The sequence below is a fragment of the Salvelinus namaycush genome, chromosome 8 (genome assembly GCF_016432855.1).
Source record: "Salvelinus namaycush isolate Seneca chromosome 8, SaNama_1.0, whole genome shotgun sequence".
Taxonomy (NCBI): domain Eukaryota; kingdom Metazoa; phylum Chordata; class Actinopteri; order Salmoniformes; family Salmonidae; genus Salvelinus; species Salvelinus namaycush.
In genome coordinates, this window is record NC_052314.1 from 24824966 (window position 1) to 24843800 (window position 18835).

At 42.0% G+C, this 18835-nt stretch overlaps 1 protein-coding gene across 1 annotated transcript in view; it reads right to left on the reverse strand.

The window, feature by feature from the left end:
• The window catches only part of LOC120052536 (probable phospholipid-transporting ATPase IF), a 57843-nt gene that overhangs the window by 23617 nt on the left and 15391 nt on the right, over positions 1-18835 (reverse strand). The window contains exons 2-18 of the mRNA XM_038999509.1: positions 16490-16606; positions 16267-16356; positions 15821-15901; positions 15357-15464; positions 13018-13146; positions 11584-11687; positions 8427-8474; positions 8238-8302; positions 8026-8107; positions 7746-7896; positions 3612-3809; positions 3322-3480; positions 2928-3106; positions 2569-2637; positions 2389-2462; positions 2085-2188; positions 1516-1697 (exon numbers count right to left, since the gene is read on the reverse strand). Of these exons, the coding sequence (XP_038855437.1) occupies positions 1516-1697; positions 2085-2188; positions 2389-2462; positions 2569-2637; positions 2928-3106; positions 3322-3480; positions 3612-3809; positions 7746-7896; positions 8026-8107; positions 8238-8302; positions 8427-8474; positions 11584-11687; positions 13018-13146; positions 15357-15464; positions 15821-15901; positions 16267-16356; positions 16490-16606 (1940 nt within the window). The remainder of the gene's footprint in view (positions 1-1515; positions 1698-2084; positions 2189-2388; positions 2463-2568; positions 2638-2927; positions 3107-3321; positions 3481-3611; positions 3810-7745; positions 7897-8025; positions 8108-8237; positions 8303-8426; positions 8475-11583; positions 11688-13017; positions 13147-15356; positions 15465-15820; positions 15902-16266; positions 16357-16489; positions 16607-18835) is intronic.

Here is an 18835-nt window from a genome sequence, read left to right on the forward strand (position 1 = left end):
TCCCACATCAAGCTATACGGTTCATTCCACGTTCTACTGCCTGTTGACATCTAGTGGAAGGCGTATGAAGTGCATACAGATCCATAAATATAGGAGAATTGAATAAGCGATGCCTTTCACAGCGACCCATTTCAGAATTTTCACTTCCTGTTTGGAAGTTTGCCTGCCATATGAGTTCTATTTAACTCACAGATATAATTCAAACAGTTTTAGAAACTTCAGAGTGTTTTCTATCCAATAGTAATAATAATATGCATATCATATGATCTAGGACAGAGTACGAGGCCGTTTAATTTGGGCACCAATTCATCCAAAAGTGAAAATGTCGCCCCCTATCCCTAAGAAGTTTTAATCAAGGATTGTATTGATGTCTTCAGTATTATTCTACAATGTAGAAAATAGTAAAAATTAAAGAAAAACACTTGAATGAGTAGGTGTGTTCAAACTTTTGACTGATACTGTACGTACATACATACAGTATATTTGTAATTCATGGATTCTATTTTAACTGCTCATAAAAGTGGGGCAAATGTGTACATTTTCCTGTTTCAAAAATATATCGTTCAAAACAAGCAGTTTAGTTACTTACTATTCTGCCCCTCAGTGACTACCAGCAGAAGCAGCTCCTCCTCCGTGGGTGCACAGGCCGTGTGAACAATGCTTAAATTGTTTTTCCAGCTATTTGCTATGGGATGGAACTACCCCAATGAATTCGGAGGATTGCATAGCATAAATTCTAACGGCAAAGTAAATAGACCATTCCTGGGGCACTCAAATGTGTGTCCATTCCGCCAGAACTTCTGGATGTGCTCTAGTCTCCATCACATTGAGTCTCTTGCATGACGGCTTACTTGCCAGACAGCTTACTTCCACACGTGAGACTAGATCTGCTCTATCAGGTACAGATGGGGCTAAACCAAAAAGCTAATTGTAATTGACTTGTAAATAAATAATCATAACAGTCACGGGAGCCTGGGACCTGATAAACCGGAGGGATACACTAGCTAGAACCTTATCGTGGATCTGGTAGGACAAAAAAGCATGACCAACTTTGTTGTTCATCAGGTTCTACTGTAGGTGACAAGGCGACGTTGTCTGGACTAAAACAGCATAAAAATCAGGTGTATCGCAAAGCATGATCAAATTAATTTGCAAGCTACAGTAATGTTGATAAACATTGAGAAATGCTTAGGTCCCCAAAACATTTTTGGAGGGGGGTCAAATTAACCAGTTATCGACTTTTGAAAAGCAGCTAGCTGTTAGATTGCCACCTAGTTAACGCCCATGCCAATTTCAAGTCTTTCTAAACTAATATCTAGCTCGGAAATATGAAGTTACTTCAGAATAAAAGTTGAAATTGATTGGTCTTCCAGGTCGGTTAAATCAAAAACATGAAGTACAGTGTATATACAGTGCATTCGGAAAGTATTCAGACACCTTTCTGATATCATTGCTTGGTGCTCATAATGAGCTAACCCTTGACCAGACAGACACCAAACAGTGTTGTTGACGTACTTGTCCTCCACCCCGGTCGCTCCCAACAGCTCCAGGTCCTTTTCTATGAAGCTGAAGACCTCGGCCAGCCTCTCCTCTCTCTGCTGCAGGGCCGCGCGGGCCTCGTGGAGCCGCCGGTCCACCTCCTCATACTCCTCCACATTGAAGTGTCTGCAGGCCACCACCAACGTCCGCAAGCCCTTCTGAAGAAGGGGAAGAAAGAGAAACGAGGAGCTGACAGGGACTGGCTTTATATCAAACAAACACTCGCCTGCCAATCACAAATCAAAAACAAATCTCTGTAGATCCTGATGTCTGGATAAATTGTCTGTTAAGTTGTAGGATTTATTGATTTTCTGGGGGAAAGGACCACAAGTAATATTTACATTGTTGTAAAAAATAAATAAATACAAGAGTCAAAAATCGGCCACGAGAGCCCTCGCATGGAAAAAAGGACGGGAGGCAACCCAGCTGCACTGGTGCTCTTCAGCACAGACAATAAAAGATGGCATTCAGCATAGCAAAAATCTGCTGTACTTAAGGGCTGGAAATAGTGCCTTGTCTAATATGATGTGATGTGGTATACTCACCAAGGCAAATTCATCTACATGTACTCTTGTTTTGTCAATTTCTCCACTTTTAGTAAAGGGAAGAATGGCGGACTCAGCTCCCTTTGTAAATAGTACTTTCCCCCCTACAGCAATAGATAAAATATATTGCATTGTCATAGTGAGTATGGGCCAGATATGAAATACAGGGTAGCAGCAACAGTTAGGGAAATGAACTGAACAATGTTGCAGAACCAAATCAAAGGTGGGTTACATAATGTAATGAAATCCTAATACAATGTTTATGAATGAGCAATTTGTCTAATATGGAGAGAAATCACTGTACCTGAGGGTGTCTGTAATATGACACTCATTCTCCTTCGGGTTGCATCAAACTCTAGTACATGGAGTAGTTTATACCTGTGGGACACGGGAATAATAGGTTTTACATCACTTTCTATGCACAGTAGAGGTTCATCATCAACATTAAATGTCCGTCTTTTTAACCATAGAAAATTATACTTACTTTTCTGACTTTCCAAATGTTTTTATTTCCATAACTTCTCCATGGCTACCAATAAAGGTTACCCCCATCCTGCAATTAAATTGTTTCATGTGACATTGCTGACCATAAATACTGTAACATGCAGACTGTCGCCCATACATAACCCATGACCATAACTGTAATATGCAGACTGTGGTCTGGAATGTGGTGAACCTCAAACTATTTGTCTCAATAAATGTTAATTTGTCTGAGTGCTTGTATGTCCATAAAGACCTGTGTGACCAGCATTGGTCATATAGCTACATATATATGAATCTGATTTACCAACAACAGTATAAATGGGTTGAACAGCGAAACATGACAGCTATCCTCCTGGGTACCTTTTAGTGGCTTCCACCAGTGCTTTCTCATCCGGCGAGGAGGCATAGTATTCCATCTGGGAGGAGAAGCCATTAGCGTGGGAGAAGGGGTTCCCCGGGCCGTCGCCTGGCTGCTCGTAGCTGATCTGCACTGTGTGACACAGCGATACTGCCTTCAGGAACAGCAACTCCTCCCGACTCTGAGAGGTGGCAGACAGACGGAGAGCGAGAGAGACAGAGTCATCAAACCAGTGCGAGGGTCCAAATCCATGAGGACAGTCAATTAATAATTGTTTAACACATGATTGGAAATGCAGACCTAACCATGTATATTTAATGAATGCACAGACAACACATGGATAAATAATGTATTGCAAGTCACTTGGGCGATATGAGAGGTTTTAATGGTGTTTACTAGAGGAGGCACAGGTCCGTCAGGCGAGTCATCCATCATCCCCTCGTGTATAAGCTTTCCATTGATTTCCTGGTATTTGATACCATTGATTGAACATTCACGGAACAGCATCTCATTCTCCGTCAGGGTGCCGGTTTTATCCGTAAACACGTATTCCACCTAGAACACACACACACACACACACACACACACACACACACACACACACAGAGGCTGATCATAACACACAAACTCTGCGATGACGTTGAGCATGGGGCGCCATACAGTAATGAAGTGCTTTATGTCCAGACCTGTCCCAGCTCCTCGTTGAGGTCAGAAGTGTTGACCTGAGCCATCTGGTCGCTCTCCTCATGATAGAGGTCCAAGTCCCAGCCAATGAAAAACGAGCCCAGGAATTTCTGCATCTCCACAGTGACGTAGAGTGAGATGGGGATGATAAAGTTGTACAGGACCAGAAACGCCAGGAAATCAGAGATGAACTTCAGGATCTGTCAACAAGGAAGTGGGTGGAAAATAATTAAAACGGGGAAATAATAGTATAGTGTATTTTATTGGAGTTAAGACTGATGTTAAATAATTTCTATTCTATTTTTTATTTATAGTATTTATAAATAGATAAAAGACAATTCTTAAAAATAAAAAAATCCCCAAATACAAGGAACTGGAAAACGAAAGGACTCAAAGCCCGAAATTAGGCAGGAATCAACAGGGCAGAAATAAAAAAACTTCAAAGAGAGGACATAGAAGGCACAGTATGTGGGTATGTATGGGTGTATATGTGGGGGCTGTACGGGTGTTGGAAGATGGGGTGCCTGTGTGTTTTGTTTGATTAGGAAAGTTTGATGAGAAAAGTGAGTGAGTAAGGAAAATTGTTGCAAATAACAGAGCCCATGTGTGTCTGCAAGCAGGAGTTGTAACAGAGAGTGTATTTGCGCAAATATGGGATATACTTTTTAAAATAAACAGAGCAGCGCAAACTGGCTCTAACCAGAATAGAAAGAGTGGGAGTCCCCGGGGCACAACCGAGCAAGAAGGCCAGCATCCCGGAGTAGCCTCTTCACTATTGACGTTGAGACTGGTGTTTTGCAGGTACTATTTCATGAAGCTGCCAGTTGAGGACTTGTGAGGTGTCTTTCTCAAACTAGACACTAATGTACTTGTCCTCCTGCGCAGTTGTGCACCAGGGCCTCCCACTCCTCTTTCTATTCTGGTTAGAGCCAGTTTGTGCTGTTCTGTGAAGGGAGAAGTACACAGCATTGTACGAGATCTTCAGTTTCTTGGCAATTTCTCGCATGGAATTGCCTTCATTTCTCAGAACAAGAATAGACTGACGAGTTTCAGAAGAAAGGTCTTTGTTTCTAACCATGTTGAGCCTGTAATCGAACCCACAAATGCTGATGATCCAGATACTCAACTAGTCTAAAGAAGGCTAGTTTTATTGCTTCTTTAATCATAACAGTTTATAGCTGTGCTAACATAATTGCAAAAGGGTTTTCTAATGATCAATTAGCCTTTTAAATGTATAAACTTGGATTAGCTAACACAACGTGCCATTGGAACACAGGACTGACGGTTGCTGATAATGGGCCTCTATCTACATAGGCGTACAATCTTTTTATTTTTTTTATTTTTTTTTAAATCAGCCGTTTCCAGCTACAATAGTCATTTACAACATTAACCATGTCTACACTGTATGTCTGATCAATTTAATGTTATTTTAATGGCCAAAAAAAATAGCTTTTCTTTCAAAAACAAGGACATTTCTAAGTGACCCCAATCTTTGGAACGGTAGTGCATGCATACACACACACAAACACACACAGTTGAAGTCGTGAGATTACATACACTTAGGTTGGAGTCATTAAAACAAATTTTTCAACCACTCCACACATTTCTTGTTAACAAACTACAGTTTTGGCAAGTCGGTTAGGACATATACTTTGTGCATGACACAAGTAATTTTTCCAACAATTGTTTACAGACAGATTATTTCACTTATAATTCACTGCATCACAATTCCAGTGGGTCAGAAGTTAATATATATTAAGTTGACTGTGCCTTTAAACAGCTTGGAAAATTCCAGAAAATGATGTCATGGCTTTAGAAGCTTCTGATAGGCTAATTGACATCATTTGAGTCAATTGGAGGTGTACCTGTGGATGTATTTCATGGCCTACCTTCAAACTCAGTGCCTCTTTGCTTGAAATCATGGGAAAATCAAAAGAAATCAGCCAGAAATCAAGAAATCAAAAAATTGTAGACCTCAACAAGTCTGGTTCATCCTTGAGAGCAATTTCCAAATGCCCAAAGGTACCACGTTCATCTGTACAAACAATAGTACGCAAGTATAAACACCATGCGACCACGCAGCCGTCATACCGCTCAGGAAGAAGACACATTCTGTCTCCTAGACATGAACGTACTTTGGTGCGAAAAGTGCAAATAAATCCCAGAACAACAGCAAAGGACCTTGTGAAGACGCTGGAGGAAAAGGGTACAAAAGTATCTATATCCACAGTAAAAACTAGTCCTATATCGACATAACCTGAAAGGCCGCTCAGCAAGGAAGAAGCCACTGCTCCATAACCGACAAAAAAAGCCAGACTGCGGTTTGCAACTGCACATGGGGACAAAGATCGTACTTTTTGGAGAAATGTCCCTTGGTCTGATGAAACAAAAATAGAACTGTTTGGCCATAATGATCATCATTATGTTTGGAGGAAAAAGGGGGAGGCTTGCAAGCCAAAGAACACCATCCCAACTGTGAAGCACAGGGGTGGCAGCATCATGTTGTGGGGGTGCTAAGCTGCAAGAGGGACTGGTGCACTTCACAAAATAGATGGCATGGAAGTTAAAGCTAAAGCTTAGTCGCAAATGGGTCTTACACATGGACAATGACCCCAAGCATACTTCCAAAGTTGTGGCAAAATGGCTTAAGGACAACAAAGTCAAGGTATTGGAGTGGCCATCACAAAGCCCTGACCTCAATCCTATAGAACATTTGTGGGCAGAACTGGAAAAAGTGTGTGCGAGCAAGGAGGCCTACAAACCTGACTCAGTTACACCAGCTCTTTCAGGACGAATGGGCCAAAATTCACAGAACTTATTGTGGGAAGCTTGTGGAAGGCTACCCGAAACGTTTGACCCAAGTTAAACAATGTAAAGGCAATGCTACCAAATACTAATTGAGTGTATTGTAAACTTCTGACCCAACGGGAATGTGATGAAAGAAATAAAAGCTGAAAGAAATCATTCTCTCTATTATTCTGACATTTCACATTCTTAAAATAAAGTGGTGATCCTAACTGACCTAAGACAGGGAATATTTGCTAGGATTAAATGTCAGGAAATGTGAAAACAGAGTTTAAATGTATTTGGCTAAGGTGTATGTAAACTTCCGACTTCAACTGTACATATATATACACACACATACAGTGGGGGGAAAAAAGTATTTAACAGCTCTTTGGTCTTGGCCATAGTGGAGTTTGGAGTGTGACTGTTTGAGGTTGTGGACAGGTGTCTTTTATACTGATAACAAGTTCAAACAGGTGCCATTAATACAGGTAATGAGTGGAGGACAGAGGAGCCTCTTAAAGAAGAAGTTACAGGTCTGTGAGAGCCAGAAATCTTGCTTGTTTGTAGGTGACCAAATACTTATTTTCCACCATAATTTGCAAATAAATTCATAAAAAATCCTACAATGTGATTTTCTGGATTTTTTTTTCTCATTTTGTCTGTCATAGTTGAAGTGTACCTATGATGAAAATTACAGGCCTCTCTCATCTTTTTAAGTGGGAGAACTTGCACAATTGGTGGCTGACTAAATACTTTTTTGCCCCACTGTACATACACACATACATACATGCATACAACTAGTGTTCAGGGAAACTCCAACTCATTTTCTGGTGCACTGCTCAAATCTCCCCTTTCGCCCTCAGAACAGCCTCATTTCATCAAGGTATGGATATGTAACCTGATACCGCAGTCCTCTGATTTAGCCTAACAGAAGTTGATTTATAAGCAAATTACCTCTACCTGCATTGCTCCTCGCAATGGCCGCCGGTCCCCCCATTATGCCATCAATGACTTGAATGGGGACACCCATTCTATTCATTTTATTTCTACAGCAGCACATGCAGTCAGGAGCGGAGGAGAATATGTGCGTCTTAAATTATTATTTTAGCTATTCAAATGGTTATGACAGTGACCATAGTCATTTGGCTGGCCAATTACCATCATACAAAGACCCATGACCGTTACCGCCCTAGTGAAAACATCTTCCCACCTTCACTCATTCACTGCATTATCCACAAAAACAACAAACTATTTGTAAATATAGAATACGTATCCAAGAATACTATGAAATTAAAGATCATAGAGAGTGATTTACCAGTGTGAATAAAGTGTCTCAGACAGTGACTGACCTGGCTGCTGTTCCTCTCCTGCTCTGTCTGCTGGTTGTAGAAGGGCTCGTCCCACTTGTTCTCAGCCTGCCAGGCGTACTTCAGGATGGTGCTGAGGATGGCCTCAAACAGCAGGATGCCCAGGTAGATGAGCAGAAAGGTATTCATGGACCTGAGAAAAAAACACCAAAGATACACACTCTCTGATATACTTACTGTAAAGCTGAACCTGAAATCTGAGAAGAAGAAACTCAGAAGTGTTCAGTTTTGCTGTAGAGGTGCAGAATATCCTAATGCTCACTTCTCCACTGCAGAGCGCTTCTGGGATTTGCACTTGTAGTTCAGGGCCATCTTGGACTCCATCCCAGTGTAAACTGCTACACCTGCAAATCAAGAGTGGAACTTTAGTGAACCATGCATAGACAACAACCAACTGGTCAACTAGGGACAAAAGAGGATAACTGAGGACAGAAAGCAATATGACGACAACAGTGAGAGCAAGAAGACACTTACCAAATATTTCTTTGGTATTTTTCAATCTTGCTCCTCGAAGCAGCAGGTTTTCAGGTCCAAGGGGTCTAATGAAGCAGGTGCAACATAATAACTTTTCTTTCACCAGCAAATGGAAACAATGTGCTATTCAATCCATGCAACCCAGATAAAAATCCAATCAACTAGAATTGGCGAATTTTGCAATCTCACCTTACAATCTCTTCTTCTTGTTGTGTTACTGTTATTCGCCCAACAAACCTGAAAGTAGAGGCATTTCTTCTGAGTGGGAAGAGTTACAGAGTAGCATAGAAACTGCAACACCCACGATCCCTAAAAATACCTCCATTCCGGCCAGTAGAAATGTGAAAAATAATAAGTGGTTCTTTTCAGTTATGGCAGTGGGCCTCTTTGCGCAGCCCCATCGCGGTGATTTTCCTTTGTTTCATTCATAATACATAACAATGATACATACAATTTCAATTCAATGTGTTTAATGCAGTCCTGAATCACTTAACTGAATATATCTATTGTTCCCTGGATGGCAGATAGATGGCAGTATAGCGCAGCTGTTGAACAGAAAGGCTGAAATAGAACGTTTGCCAAAATAGAACGCAACTGCTCAGCTACAGCGACCGACACATATCAGTTTGCTACTAGCTAATTTTGCAGTCTGTTGATATGGATCGATTTATTGCAAAAAAGAAACGTAAATCTATTGACAATGAAAATGAGGGGGAAGAGCTGGAGAACAACATGACAGCAATGAACGAACAACCACCGGAGAACCAGGAAAATCAGGAAGATGGCGGCGGGGTAATGCAGCTAGCTAACGTAGCTCCGGTGCCTAAGAAAAAGATACGGTCAATTCAAGAACACAGAAAGTTCCAAGAGAAATGGACAGACAAGTATTTTTTTGTACTGCATGCTGGGACTAGTTTTGTCTTATTTGCCAGAAGGCAGTCAATTGTTTTAAACGAGCAAATTTAGAGCAACATTTCCAGTCACACCATGCCCACTTTGACAAAACATATCCGCCACAAGGCAACCTCAGAAATAACAAAATAGCGCAACTCAAAGGACAGCAACAAACGATGGACAGATCTAGCACTGTTGCAGAGAAAACGGCAGAGGCAACATATGAGATTACTTAGATACTCGCGAGAAACAAGAAGGTCTTCACAGACGCGGAGATTGTCAAAGATGTTTTTTGGCCTTAGACAAAATATTGTATGCTGATTTCACAAACAAGGAAGCTATTTTAAAGCAAATGAAGGGACTGCAACTCTCAGACTCGACCATAACAAGACGCACAGAAGACATTGGCGAGGACATCGGTAAGCAACTGATTACTGACATATCCGTGGCGCCGTGTTTTAGTATTGCGGTTGACGAAATCACTGATTTAAGTGACATTGCCCAATTATGTGTTTGGGTCCGCTTCCCTTAAAAACAAGTCGTTCAGAGAGGAACTTTTAAGTTTCCTTCCCCTTCAGGAACAAACACGAGGAGAGGATATTCTGAAAGCCCTTGTTACATTTTTTGCCGATAATAATGTAATAAAACAGGCAGGGTGAAGGTCTCGAACCCTCGACCTTCTAGCCCGAGGTCCGGCGCGCTGTGCCGCAAAAGCATGCTCAAGCGGCAGAGTCGATTTCCGCGCTTATAAACCCAGGTTCGTTACACTACTCCCTCCTTTCAAAGAGTGCGTCCTCACGCTAGCTTGCGACTCTACATCTTACAGGAACGCGCTCACCAGCCAAGCACACGCACTGTCGTGGATGCAAGGTCCGATCACTTCTGACACCAATGTAATGAAACAGCAGGGAGTAGGTCTCGAACCCTCGACCTTCTAGCCCGAAGTCCAGCGCGCTATCGACTGGGCCGCAAAAGCATGCTCGTGCGGCAGAGTCGATTTCCGCGCTTATAAACCCAGGGTCGTTACAATAATATTGACTGGTCAAATCTGTTATCTGTGTGCACTGACGGCGCCCCAAACATGCGAGGGAAGGAGAAGGGACTCATAGGCCTGATGAAAGAGAGGATATTCCCGAATTTGTTAATTTTCATTGTATCATTCATCAGGAAGCACTTGTGGCTAAACTCAAAGACTGTGACTTACAGAATGTGATGCAGCAAGTCGTGCGCATGGTGAACATTATTATTGCGAGGTCACGGAATCACCTGCAATTCCATGAGTTGCTGGAGGAATATCAGACAGAATACGGCGACTTGATATTTCACAATGAGGTAAGATGGCTGTCTCGTGGCAGAGTTTTGGAAACATCCCTCCTCCCTCAAATCTGTGAATTTGTTGCAAGCAATGGGAGAGAAGCCAGAGCTGGATGATCCACAGTGGATATTAAAGCTGGCTTTTTTGACTGACATCACCCGAACACTGTGAATCTCCAGCTCCAAGGTAAAGCTAAAACTCCGGGCAAAATGCTGCGTGTGGTCACAGCGTTTCAAAATAAAATCACCACACTCTTCATACTTGACAGTTTGTTAATTTCCCAAAACTCAGAGCAGTCACCACATCCAACCCAGACATACTGCAACATTTTATCTATGATGCATTTGTGCGTGTGTTGGAAGAGTTGAAGTTGGGAGTTTAAGTCAAGATTCAAGGATATCATGAAGTTTTTCAACTTCATTGAGAACCCATTTCATGTGCCAGTGTCATCTCTGGCCCCAGTCATCACAGTCCTCTGTCCTGACCGTGCAGGAATAGAGTGAGATAGTGGAGCTGCAGGCAAATGACACATTGCAAGGTGAACTAAGATCAGGTGTTACCCATTTCTGGAGCCTTGTGTCAGACACAGAGTATCCACTTCTGAAGCAGTGTGTGCAAAGAGTGACATTTTGTCAGCACTTATTCACGTGAAGCAACATTTCAACAATGAACATGTTGAAACAAAAACAGAGAAACAGACTGACCAATGCACACCTGGATCACCTCACAAGGATAGCAGCAACAGACTATACATTTATAATGAATTCATTCAAGGAGCAGAAGGGACATTTTCGCTCATCCAACTACTGAGGTAACCCTTGATATGGGTCTTATACATGTGATGTAGCCTATTTGATGTGTGTATGTATACATTTGTGATGCGCTGGGCATCAAATCAATTGCATGTGCTCTATTGCTCTGAATTTGCTCTCAATTTATAATTGATAATATTGGAAGAAAAAGTACAACAAATTAAAGATCTGTGCAGCCCTCTGAATGATTGTCTCAACTCAAAGTGTTACAAAAAATAGTGAGTAACACTGAGTTATGAGGACAGTGAAAGGAGAGCTCAGAGTTCTGACTGGCCAGTAAGAGCAAGGTCTTCTGTTCTGGGCTGTAGCTGTGACTATACCGTACCTATAAAGATCTGCATCTGGCTGCTGACACTCCACCACAGCATGTAGGGCCTCTAGCCTGGACACCGACTGAGACACCAATGTCTCTGGCACAGAGTAATGAGTCTACAAGACCAAAGAGAGAGTAGAGATATCTTCATGGAAAGGGACAAAGATGGCACTTTTATAGAATATAAATAAAAACATTTACAATGACGCAGTGAGCCTAGACGACAAAGAAATAGCCTAGTACATTGTAATGATTTACCAATGAATGTAGCTTAATAGTGCCGTACAAATTGCAACCGTTCCACAGCTCCAGCCTCTGTCTACTGTTTGACAGGTTGAAGGCCACGAGGCTTGTTAGGTTTCCATTTATAATTGAACTGAACCACTCTATGACTGCTTGAGGGGCAAAATCCAATCTGGTGGCTAAAGGAGTCTATCCGCATGCTTTCCTGCTGAAACAGTTTGTGCATATATTATGATGACATTTTGTGACATTTTCAGTTGTTGGTGCACACAAACATTTTAATGGAGGCAAGCCGAATTCGGTAGCCGAGGTCTATGGCCCTTCGTCGGTGATTGGTCAACAGTAGGGATTCTTCAATTAAGTGTTTTATTGAATCATTCTCATGCTAATTTTTGCACTTGAGAAATACTGCACCAAAGCATATTGTGTTAGATGTAAAATTGCGTGACTATGATGTAATCTGCAAAAATATCAACATCAATGACAAATTTCTTGAGTTGTCTAAGATTAATATAGACTATTTTGTGGCAGGGACTGGCTACGGCGTCTCAAGATTGACAAACAGTATTATTTACGCTTTTTTGTTTTTAAGCGAAGGTCTTTTAAGGGAGTATGCGAGCACACTCGTTCGCTTAGCAGAGGTCGACTAGGCGCCAGGCGAACAGAAGCATGCTGACGCCTTTACCCATGTGCAACCTTTCGTTGCTCTAACCCCCTCAGTGAGAAAGCTAGTCCATCCCCCATTGGATTCTAATGTCATTACAGCAACACAAACAGCCATAAAAGACAAGTAGCTGGCACAGAAAGATGACATAGGCTGCACTCCTGAGATTGCACAAGAAAGAATACATTGCAGTTGTCCAAAACATCTTCTGTTTGTGGCAATATACTCTTCAAACGTCACATTTACAGAGTGGGCTCCCTGATACTTTTAATAATATGACCAACTTATTAAAATAAAAAAAATAGATAAATAAGTTATATGGCAGAAGCATTTTGATTAGAAGCAGATAATTAGATATTGCCTCTGGCAAAAACACGATATCTCGATAGAATGCATAAGTACTAGTTCAGGGAAATGAAAGGAAGGAGACGGGCCATGAAAAGAGCAGTTTGTCCTCCCTCTATGAGAGGGGAAAGCTAATCCTTTTAGGGCTCAGAGAGAACGAAAGCGAGAGCGGGGAAAGAAGATTAAAGCCCAACCTTCAGATTAGTCTCTCCGTCCAGGCTGGTTGTGGTGATGTGACATGTCCCCTCGGCTCGGTCCGATGACAAGAGGACCAAGTCCACTGGGAATGTCTCATCTTTGGCCACCCGGACTATATCCCCCACCTGAGCAGACAGCACAGAAAGACACGTCACAACAGATGAATGATAAGCAAAACTCCCCCATGAAATCCACGACCTCAGGATCCAATCTTTTCTGAAGACAAGGACAGTGTAGTTCAATAGTGAATGCCACCATACACTGTTTAAAAAAAATAGTACAGTTTTTCCCATGTGGAAACTGATACATTCCAGCTGCAGAACTGTTAAAACAATAAACTAAAACAGCCCTTGAATACACTTCTGGAATCTTCTGGCAGTTTAATGTACGATTTATTTTACCTTCAAAATGGATTATCAAAATAAACGAAATATTAGTGCTAATCTTTCCCTTTCAAGATGATTCAATATGCATCTAAATACATGCGCTCTGATACGATACAGGAACAATGCGTTTTAGTTTGAAACAATTCAGTGAGATTCGGTTTGATTAGAGAATGAATCGATGCGATATACTAACATTTGTTGCAAAACACATTCATTTTCCATTCTAAATTAAAATCTGTTGCTGTTGGAACTCATGAAATGGATCTGTCTGAGCCGACTTCTCTAACTGTGTGTGTGTGTGTGTGTGCGCGCGTGTGTAAATGATGTATGTCTATGGTGCATGCACTATGTAGGCACCGAAGCTGGACTAGGCATCTACCACCCCACTACCACTATCAGATTACAGGGGGCAATGTAGCCTTTGTACCCACAGTTTGGTTCTGAAATCACCGTCACCCACTAATTAACTTGTCATTTTTGCACATTAAGTGTTTTAGCTCGTAATGTATCAATATTTATTGTTTACAAAATAGCTATGGTACTGCCAATGAATATATAGCACAACTTTGGATTACACCCCCTCTCTCAAAATCGAATGGTCTTGAAGTTTGGAAGTCTTTAATGGAGTGATTTTCTCCTCTCGCTTCGGCCATGCAGTGTGCCTCGCAAAAGAGATTGGTGTCCTCGTTATGAAATGATCAACTTCACCCTGTATATCTAAAAATGACCATATACATTGATTGTTTAAAGCAAAACTACCAAAACTATTTGCTGATTGTGAACCTGAACAATCAAAATAAAATCTATTTTATATTTATATTATATATTATATTTATATTTATATTTTAGTCATTTAGCAGACGCTCTTATCCAGAGCGACTTACAGTAGAGTGCATACATTTTATTACATTTTTACATTTCATTTTTACATACTGAGACAATGATATCCCTACCGGCCAAACCCTCCCTAACCCGGACGACGCTATGCCAATTGTGCGTCGCCCCACGGACCTCCCGGTTGCGGCCGGCTGCGACAGAGCCTGGGCGCGAACCCAGCCCAGCCTGGGCGCGAACCCAGAGACTCTGGTGGCGCAGCTAGCACTGCGATGCAGTGCCTTAGACCACTGCGCCACCCGGGAGGCAGGTACAGGTATTTTAAGCCCCGTTCAGCAGGTACAGTATAGACAGATGAGTTATGTCTCCGGTAGCTTACTTTTATTCCGGTAAAACACCATTTTCAATAGCGCACAGATAACAATAACCTAGAAAATTAGAAAGGTTGTCACTCAATAAAGCCTGATATCAGGTGTACCTTGCGTTGGTAAGCGCGCAAAGCTGGGCACAGTGAGCAGTTTGACTAGGCTGCTGATATTGCCTGGGATTGTTCGTCACGTAAAATGACTTGTAGATCAATTACTGTCAACACAGTTACATGCAATTCGACAATGAAGAGGAGAGGACGCATCAGTTGTCACAAAAGATGAGGTAGAAAATGTAATGAGAAGAAAAAGTGTAACCCAGCAATTTCGTACGGTTTGAATCTATTTTCTGACTGATTTTGGAATCCGCGGACCGATGCACTTGCATCTTAAACATTTGAAATCGGGGAACTATGCGTATAGTTGGCTAGCTACATCTGGCTAACATTTGTTAATTGGGAACAAATCCTCTTATTCAATAACTATCTGGTGAGTAGATAACCAACATTTAGGCAAATAATGTAGCAACTGAGACTTGTCTGTGGGGGGTACCTTGTTTTCACATTCCTGGCCTGGCCAATTGGTTTACTGACAAATTGTTAACACAGTGGTACAAAGCACCAGCCAAAGGTGGGAGTTATATGAAATATAACCATTTGTGCGACATCCGTGTGTGGCTGTAAGGTTTGCTAAGTGTTAGGACGGTGTGCTGTACAAGGCAGGACTCATTATGACAGTGAGGTGACTCACTCGTATGTTCTTTGAGCGAGTCTGCACAAGGCTGCCACTGCGAACCACAAACACAGGCGCCCCGTTCACCTCGTTGTCCGCCTTGTGCCTCAGCCAGTCCTCATAGCCCTGAGTGGTGGGGGGAGGGAAGGAAAGAAGGGATGAGATTAGACTAGGGCTGGCCAACCCTCTTCCTGGAGATCTACCGTCCTGTGGGTTTTCAGTCCAACCCTAATTTAACACACCTGATTCTACATATATTAGCTGCTCAACAAGACCTTAACTAGCTGAATCTGATATGCTAAATGAGGGTTGGGCTGAAAACCTACAGGACAGTAGATCTCCAGGAAGAGGGTTGGGCAGCCCTGATCTAAACATTCTGACATCTAGACAAAGTATATATGATAAGCAGCCATATTTAATTTGCTGAATATACGGTTGATGTTTTAGAAAAAAAGAGGAATTAAACATGTTAATACTCTCACCTGTTTGATGGCAGTTACTGTGATGACAAAGAACAGAGGAAGTCCGCTGGTGACAGGGGAAGTGGGGGTATCTATCATTAGCTGGAAAATAAAGAGATTATGTCAAAGGAAACAACAGCTGGCAATAATGTGGTTTCCTCATATAACCTGAAAACACTCTGGCCATCTATCGCAGAAAATGCATCATGAATAAGTATAATGAATTAACACATGTAGAATTGGACACAGTAGTGGCCATAGAAAGCTTCAGAATATCTGAAGAAACCGTGTGGTCTCTGTGTAGCCTGATACATACTGAAGGTTAGCTGCTTGGGACCTCCAGGCACAGTATGCTCAACAGCACACAGCAATTGTTGGTTACTGCCCACTGAATAGAACTGAGTCACGTCACACAGGCCAGCAACAATTAGAAACATGGTCGACTGGGTGCTGAGGAAAGCCCTTACCTGGACCAGGAATATGATGAGAAAATAAAAATTGGCTATTCTTCTGAACTGTTCAAACAGATTCTTGGGAACAAAATTCCAAACGGTGTACTAAAGAGGGGGGAGGGGAGAACAGAAACGTCAGAGTGTGAGTTGTTTGACACTGAAATTAAGTGGTTGAGTAACTTGAACATTTGTTGACACTTTTGACACAAAAGCTAGGGATTCAACACCTCTGCCTTACCTTGGATGATATGATTCTGTTGTCTGCAAACCGCTGAGGGACATAATGGCCATGTTGAGGGAAGCGGTTTGCGATGTAAACCGTTCTGGTATCACTTTGATGGGGAGGGTCAAAGCCCTGGAGGAGAGAGAGAAGAGAGGTTAAGCAACAGGTCAAACTTATACAACTTACTCAGAACCAATATGGACAACTTTTAGCTAGAGACTGCCTGGTCAGAAAAATTACAGCCCATTTTTGAAGAGCACTGTGTCTGTAAGTCTATATTTAAGACATGTTGAATGCAAACACTACTTTGCACTCTGATTATCTGTCAGAAACACACAGGCTAGATTATATCCTGATTATAGTCTGTAGCCAGTGATCAAGCATTGTACTGAACAAAATATCTTTGACCGAATTAGCATAATTCTACAGCTGCACCATTGAGAGCGTCTTGACTGGCTGCATCAACTGCAAGGCACCCAACCACAAGGTGCTACAGAGGGTGGTGAGTACGGACCAGTACATCACTCGGGCCGAGCTGCCATCCAAGACCTCTACACCAGGCGGTGTCAGAGGAAGGCCCAAAAATTGTCAAAGACTCCAGCCACCCCAGCCATGCTACCGCTCTGCTACCGCACAGCAAGCGGTACCTGTGCACCAAGTCGGGAACCAACAGGACCCTGAACAGCTTCTAAGACAACTAAAGAAGACTAGCTATTTAGCAATCAAAATGGCTACCTGGACTCCCTGCTTTCACCCTTTTTTGCACTAACTCTTTTGCACACACACTGGACTCTACCCATGCACCATGCACTTACACTTACATCCCAACACACACACACAAACACGACTTACAACCACACACACACACGCATACTGACACACACGCATACTGTTGGAAAAGGATTTCACTGTTTGTCTACACCTGTTGCTTACGAAGCATGTGACAAATACAATTTGAATTGATTTGAAATGAGCCTATTCAAGTCAATGACACTTCTCTCGTGGGCTGGTCAATAACTTCCTTATTGCAGGGAACTGAAAAAAAATCCCAGAAGTCTAATCCTAGAATGCTATAGGCTAGCCGTATCTTAAAATTACATTTCTGTACGCAATTTTCAAAAGAGTAAATGAATCCCGGTCACATGATGGGGAACAATAATGAAGACAGACTGTGTGTGTCCATTGCTCATGAGTATTGAGAATGAGTGGGCCACGTCACCGATGCCAGACATCAACACATGCATTCAATTACTGTCCCAGCCCGCCCTCCTCAATGGGCTTTTGTGTTTGCACAACACTCTCACACATCGCACTCCCCATCTTGGCCATGTTCACTGCACCCAGGCAAAATCTCTCATCTTATGATCTGCCTGTGCTGCTAAGCCCCAAGCACAGTCTTAGTCCTCCTTGGTGATCAAACATCATCATCTGTGGTCACTAGTTTGAATCATAGGCTATGTGTACAGAATGTGCTGCAGTGGGGAATGTCAGAGGGGAGGAGCCGACAATGTTACAAAGAGTACAGTTATATTTTCACCAGGCAGGCATGTTGACAGAGTTTCTGGAAGTTCTTGTGTAACCAGTATCAGTGTCAATATGGCTGTCTGGGCCAGGGAATGAGTGACTCATCAACACGGTTAATTCATTGATAGACATCTGCATACGGTAACTCCTTGTTCTGAGATAATTATGTTCTATTGTTAGGTTTGGCCTACTACCTTTGACAAACTACTACTTACTTGAACAAAATTGCTTTAGTCACCTGGTCTGTTGTGCCCCTCATTCGCCAAATAACTGTCAAGTTATTTCATGCTCTAACAAAGCCTACAACTCCCATGATATCTTGAGGGAACCCCCAGAGCCCAGCTACATAGAGGGGATAATGAATGAGGAGCTGTAATAAATCAAACAGGGTAAATCCATTTGAATTCAATCACTTTTTGACAGCACCCCTTTCGATTTGAATCAAATCAAATTTATTTATATAGCCCTTCGTACATCAGCTGATATCTCAAAGTGCTATACAGAATGAAACCTTCCATACATATTTGCCCATTTTACATTAAGGTTTTTGGGTTGTGCCCGCCATCGGTTGAGACACAACATGCTCTTGAATAGAGGGTGGGTGTCATGTTTTGGCTAATAAATGTACTAAAATTTAAGCAAAATACAAATATCGAATTTCAAAAATAGTACCAAAAAGATGGAGGTCTACACATCAGAGAATGATGACTTGAATGGGAATACCTGTTTTTTTTTATTTTATTTTTTATATACTGTCAATCCTCCATAGGAAACCTATTGAAATCATATAAATAATAGAATAGACATGACCATATAAAGTTGACATTCAACGTGGGT